Source organism: Arachis ipaensis, chromosome B01, assembly GCF_000816755.2.
Source record: "Arachis ipaensis cultivar K30076 chromosome B01, Araip1.1, whole genome shotgun sequence".
Taxonomy (NCBI): Eukaryota; Viridiplantae; Streptophyta; class Magnoliopsida; order Fabales; family Fabaceae; genus Arachis; species Arachis ipaensis.
The window spans coordinates 130,857,754-130,864,183 of NC_029785.2; the positions used below are offsets into that span (position 1 = coordinate 130,857,754).

The 6,430-nt window shown below is 39.3% G+C and overlaps 1 protein-coding gene across 1 annotated transcript; it reads left to right on the forward strand.

The window, feature by feature from the left end:
* LOC107614647 lies at window positions 829–2,722 on the forward strand. Its single transcript, XM_016316792.1, has 3 exons — window positions 829–1,429; window positions 1,579–1,632; window positions 1,716–2,722. The coding sequence occupies exons 1-3, from the start codon at window positions 829–831 to the stop codon at window positions 2,720–2,722; spliced, it is 1,662 nt and encodes a 553-aa protein (XP_016172278.1).

Here is a 6,430-nt window from a genome sequence, read left to right on the forward strand (position 1 = left end):
TTAGATAATTAGCTATTTGTATTATTGTTTGTTTTAAATTTATATAATACAATATTTTTTATCATTGTATTAATATCTAATAACATAATTTTTTTGCACATAATTTTCTTTTAAAATGTGGGGCAAAAAATTATTATAATGGGTCAATTGTCGGACTTAAATTCTGTTCTATATATACAGTAATTTATTAATTTTCTTAAATTGAGTTTAGATCATAACTTTATTTTTGATTTGGCAACTACTTGTAAGATACCATGAAAAAAATTAATAATAGTATATATATGGGCTGATTTTTTTTAATATGATTTAGTGTTTTGAGTAATGCTTCATTATGATCATTTGGGAGAAATTACACTGTTATGACGGCGTTATTTTAAGAAATTAGGGGGGAAGAAATCGGTGGAACCGATTTCAAGGAGAGAGAAGAGGGAACACAAATCGGTCCCACCGATTTGTGGAAGAGAGATGAAGAACACAAATCGGTCCCACCGATTTGTGTAAGATGGAGATACCAAATCGGACCCACCGATTTGTAGGAGTCCTATTTTATAACATAGTAATCGGTCCCACCGATTTCGGGCATGAAAAATGTTTTTTTTAATACGACAGTGCACCAATCGGAGCGAGCGATTTGTGCGGAACGCGGTCGGTGGGTCCGATTTGCCGTAACTGCTTAAATAAAATGAAGAAAACATCACAGAAGCTTCATTTCTTCGTCTCTGGTCTCCGTCTAAGCTGATGTTCTTCCTCCTCTCCTTTTATTCTTCTCCGTCATTCTTTCCGTCATTCTTATAGAAAAAATTTAAATGAGTGTGAAAATAGGCAAGTATGTATACTGATATTGATGATAGAGTTGTGTTGAAGATTTATTGTTATGGGCAGATTTTGTTGCAAACATATGAAGGAGTTCAATTTGTGTGTGAAAATCCAGTAGATGTTGTTATTCTGTTCACGTTGTCGTTTGAGGAATTGAAAGGTGTGATTTGTGAGAAGATAGATTCTCAAAGATCTAGGAGAGTATCATGTATTTTGTACAGGTATCCTTTATCTGTGTTTGGTGGGTTCGTTCAATTTCAGACCAAGTACGTGACGGATGAAGCGAGTATGCATGAAATGTTTTCAATGTATATGGAAAATCGCCACCGAATGTCTTATATCGAGTTGTATGTTGAGTTTGAGCAATCTAAAGCGGACCGTAACATTGTGTTGGAAGATTATAATAGTGAAAGCGAGGATGAATTTGAAAGTAACTATGAGATCGTTGGTCCAGGTGAACACGAAGATGAAGCTGGCGGCGACATGAATGCAGATGTGGCGGTAGTTGCAGATGCACTAGCAAACCCGCATCCGTTTCAGGAGCCTTCTTTCATGCGGTCGTTGGATTTGGAGGCTATGCACGCACCGGAGTTTCCGCAATATATGAATCCAGGTGCGTAAAGCTAGATAGTTGTATGAAACTCTTAAGTAGCAGATCATTATGTCAGATAAGTAATATATGTGATATGTGGATAGTCATTTGTGAGCATAGCATTTGGTTTTTTTATTAATTAATAGTTCTTTGTTATGAGTTATATTTAGATGTTCTTTACGTAGATAGAATAGCGACAAAGAAGACTATTATGATCTTACATGGTAAAGTGTGTTTATTAATTGAGTTGTAATAAATGATTTATTGCTAAGTACACAATAAATCCTATTATTTTTGATGTATGCAGTGCTTCCTGTTGTGGCGGATGGTGAGTTCACAGTGGGGATGGAATTCAGTTCAAGGGAGGCAGTAATCAAGGCAATGAAAGATTATACCATCCGGAAAGGTGTAGACTATCGGGTATATGAGTCGGAACCGACGACATTCTATGCCAAATGTACAGAATATGGTAATGGTTGTGACTGGTTGATCAGGGTTACCAAAATGCAGAAGAAGTACTATTGGGAGATAAGGAGGTACAACGGAAGTCACACGTGTACAAGGTCTACTATTTCTCAAGACCATTCGAAGCTGGAGTCGAAGACAGTTGCAGAAGCAATTAAGCCATTGGTAGAGGCTGACCCGTCTATAAAGGTAAAATCAGTAATTGCTGAAGTCCAGTCAAAGTTTAACTACACCATCAGTTATCGCAAGGCTTGGTTAGCAAAGCAACAGGCGGTGGAATCAATTTTCGGAGGTTGGGAGGCATCGTATGAAGCTTTGCCCATATGGTTTGAGGCCATGTGTCACAAGGAGCCATCAGCAGTGGTTCACTTCGAAACAATGCCTGCTTACCAGGGGGATGATTTGGTTCCTGATATACGTGTACTGCATAGAATCTTCTGGAGTTATTACCCTTGTATAAGGGCCTTCAGACACTGCAAGCCAGTGGTGCAGGTGGACGGGACTCATTTGTATGGAAAATACAAGGGTTGTTTATTGGTTGCAGTCTCACAAGATGGTAATAACAACATCGTGCCTATTGCATTCGCCATAGTGGAGGGAGAGACTTCTGACGCATGGTACTTTTTCCTGAGTAACTTGCATCAACATGTGGTGACACGTGATGGTGTGGGACTCATCTCTGATCGACACGATTCTATTAGGTCAGCTATTGAGAGAAGTAATGGGGCTTGGTCTCCTCCTAGAGCATTCCATATGTTTTGTATCCGACATATTGAATCCAACTTCTTGACACCTTACTTGCAGAAGCTCATAGTCAATATTGGTAAGTTTAAATACAATGAACTTTGAATTTATTGTCAGTACGATCAAATAGAATGGTGTTCATTGTTGACTGAATATTTTTCATAGGATACTAGAGAACAATCAGGGAGTACCAGATGCACTATGAACGATTAAAGGAACGGGGTGAGGCTTACACCAACTGGCTTAATTGGATCCCACGTGAGCAGTATGCTTTGGCATTTGATGGTGGATACCGATGGGGTCATATGACCACCAATCTTGTGGAGTAAATCAACTCCGTCTTAAAGGGTGCACGCAATCTCCCGGTGACTGCGCTTGTTAAGGCTACATTTTACAGACTGAATGAGTTGTTCACTAGGAAAAGAGCTGAAGCTGAAGCCCGAATAAATGCTGGACTTGTGTTCTCTGAGATGGTGACCACCAAGGTGCATGCAAATCAACGGGCATCGGGTAACATATAGGTTAGTTGTTTTGATAGAGAAAATGAAGTATTTGAGGTACGGGAGATGCCAAGTGGGGTTGAGTATGCAGTTGACCTACGCCAGCGTCGTTGCGACTGTGGTGAATTTCAGGTTGACCGAATTCCGTGTCGACATGTGTTTGCTTGTTGTGCAAATCAGTGGTTGGACTAGAAAGTGTACGTTCATGATGTATACAAGATGGACCAAGTTCGAAGAGTATACAGGGCTAGGTTTAGACCACTGAAAAATCCTGCAACGTGGCCTGCTTATCATGGACCTCGATTTGTTGGAAATCCGTTCCTCAGACGTGTGGCCAAAGGTCGTCCGAAGATGACCCACTTCTTGAATGAGATGGACACTCGTATGTTGCGTCGCCCTAGGCGATGCAAGCAATGCGGTGCCGATGGCCATAGTCGTAGTAAATGTCGCCAAAGTGCTGGACCAAGTGCAGGTCCAGCCGAAGAGTAGTAGTTACCTTCTTTTACATTTCATCTGAATGAAGTTTGCTCTGGATACTCAAAATGTGGACCACCCAAATACTGTTGCTGTACCGGGACTGACGCTGAAAAATAATCAGACGGATGCGTCTCAGGAACATATGGTACAAAGTACTCAACCCCCCTGGTGTGGCGGTATTACTGGCGGTGGTGGTGGAGGTACCGGATCCGGTTCCAGTTCCGGCGCTGGTGGTGCTGGAGGACCTTCTGGATTCTATTCGAATACAAGGTTCGACAATTGCAAGTGGTCACCAAATGCAGCTCGGTACCAATGCATGTAAATTTCTAATGGATAATGTAAATGCACTAAGTCATCAGAGAGTGTGTGACTATACCGATTGGTCCACTTCATCACCCAAGAAGAGTGGGTATTGGCCCAATCTTGATTCTTAGGCCCAGTAAGAACTTCGCCGTGTGATGCACCTAGATTCTCTGGTTGATTAGGAACACCCTGTGTCAATCCAAATTGTCTCCTTACTCTATCAGATGCATGCCACTCGATGCATTCAAAAGATATAAGTGGCACTATGTCACTCCAGATAACCGAATTATGATGGATGTCTAAAGGAATCATGTCTGGGTCGATGTTTCCAATGCCATATGCCTGCCAAACAAACTAGACACATCGAACCAGTCAGATGATTACACAACAATTAATTTACTATACAAGTTACATACGGTACTTGTATTTTACAACATACCCGTCCTTCTTGTAGATCATCCAACAATCTCCTGTAGTGCGCAAGAGAATTATATCAGTAGGCATAGTTTTCACGGTCCCAGCTACGCCACCTGCCATCGGACAATTCATTAGTTAACTAATCTTGTAAAAAAACATAAAACAATTTCTATCATACATTTCAATGCATACTTTAATCAAACTTACCTGTTTGCAATTGGAAACACTCGGGGATTGCCGGGAATAGGCGCTAGAAATGGTAGCCGGATCCAAGCCCAAGTGAGCAAGAGTACCAACGGACCATCCATCTTCTTGCAGTCGACACGAGTTGCCCTACACAATGATCTATACAAGTGTGCCAGGCATGCCGAACCCCAACTAAACTGTATGATCTGATGAAAGTTACGGAGCAAAGGTAAAAATTTCCAATGAACAGCTGAACTCGCCTTATCTCCAAACATAACTGTCCCAAATAACAACATTATGTGACACTTTACATACATCTGAATATGCTCAACATCATTCAACACTATACGATCTCTCAAACCCCTAAACCATGTTAATTTTATAAAGCTCCCTCTACATTCCGTCTTCCTCGGTGCAACTCCAAATTGGTGCAAGCACTCGGCTTCCAATGCCTCAAAACAACTCATGGTCGGTTCTGTTACCGGAAGACCATTTGTCGGCAGACCGAGAATCATCGCCACATCCTCCAAGGTCACGGCACACTCACCAACTGGAAAGTGAAACGTGTGAGTTTCAGGCCGCCATCTCTCAATCAGAGCATTAATCATTGCTGACTGACATGGAATAAATCCAATTTGTGAAACATAATAAAATCATGTCTCGCGTAAGTGTGTGACTCAACAATTTGGTTGTATGAATCCTGCGGCTTTAAATGTTCACACAGTAACATCCTTGAACCCTACAATATCACATTTCCACTATAAGTCCCAGTATAATATAACTATATTCTCAAAAACACAATTATCGTTACATGACCATTATAACTAATTTCAGCATAATTGCATTCCAAGCATACGCAATAAATCCGTTATACAAAAATCTTTCAATCATATTCATTACCTTAAAACAGCATACTAATTTATTATTGTTATTATTACTCATAAAATAGCATACTAATTTTTTTTTTAATTTTAATTATTAATCATAATAAATTATTAAACTCAATTACTACTACTAATAATAACTACAATCTACTTTAGGGGAGCATGTACAGGATCTGATTTCATTAGTTCATTAACTAAAAAAAATTATTTACAGCTTACCATACCATACCATACCATACATACATACATATATACATACATACATGATTAATTTCGACTTTAATTTCTATTTCTAACCACCTAATCATACATGCATACATACATACATACATACATGATTAATTTCAATTTTAATTTCTATTTCTAACCACCTAATAATAAAATCATACATACATATATGATTTAATTAATCTCTACTTAATGCTATTACAATATATATTTCTAATTAAATTTAATATTTATCACTATTATTATTATTAAATCAGATTATTAAAAAATAAAAACTTACATAATTTGGATCTCCAAGATAATTAACAATGTGAAGCTCTGGTTGATTTACTTCTTTAATTTTTTGTCTTCTTGGCATTTTCTTTGAATTCTTTGAGGTGGGGTTGAGGGTGTTGAAGAGAGGGAGACGAAAGTGAAAGAGAGTGAAAGAGAGTGAAAGGGATACGGTTGAGGGTGCTGAAGAGAGGAAAACTAAAGTCAAAGAGAGTGAAAGGGATAGGATGAGGGGGTTCTTTTGTGGCAAGGGGGTCACGGGCAACCGAGGGAATTGTATGCGTCACGCGTGGCCAAGGAACACAAATCGGTGCCATCGATTTGTGCACCCTTCGCGACCTGAAATCGGTGCCTCCGATTTCCTTGCAACCAATCGGTGCCACCGATTTCTGCTACCCAACCGTCACAAATCCGTTAAACACCAATAATCACCATATCGCTGCATAACTCCATCAACGACGTCATATCTAAATTAAAAAACTCTATATGAGTATATCCATCTCATTAAATATATATATATATATATAAACTTCTATCCTTATTTC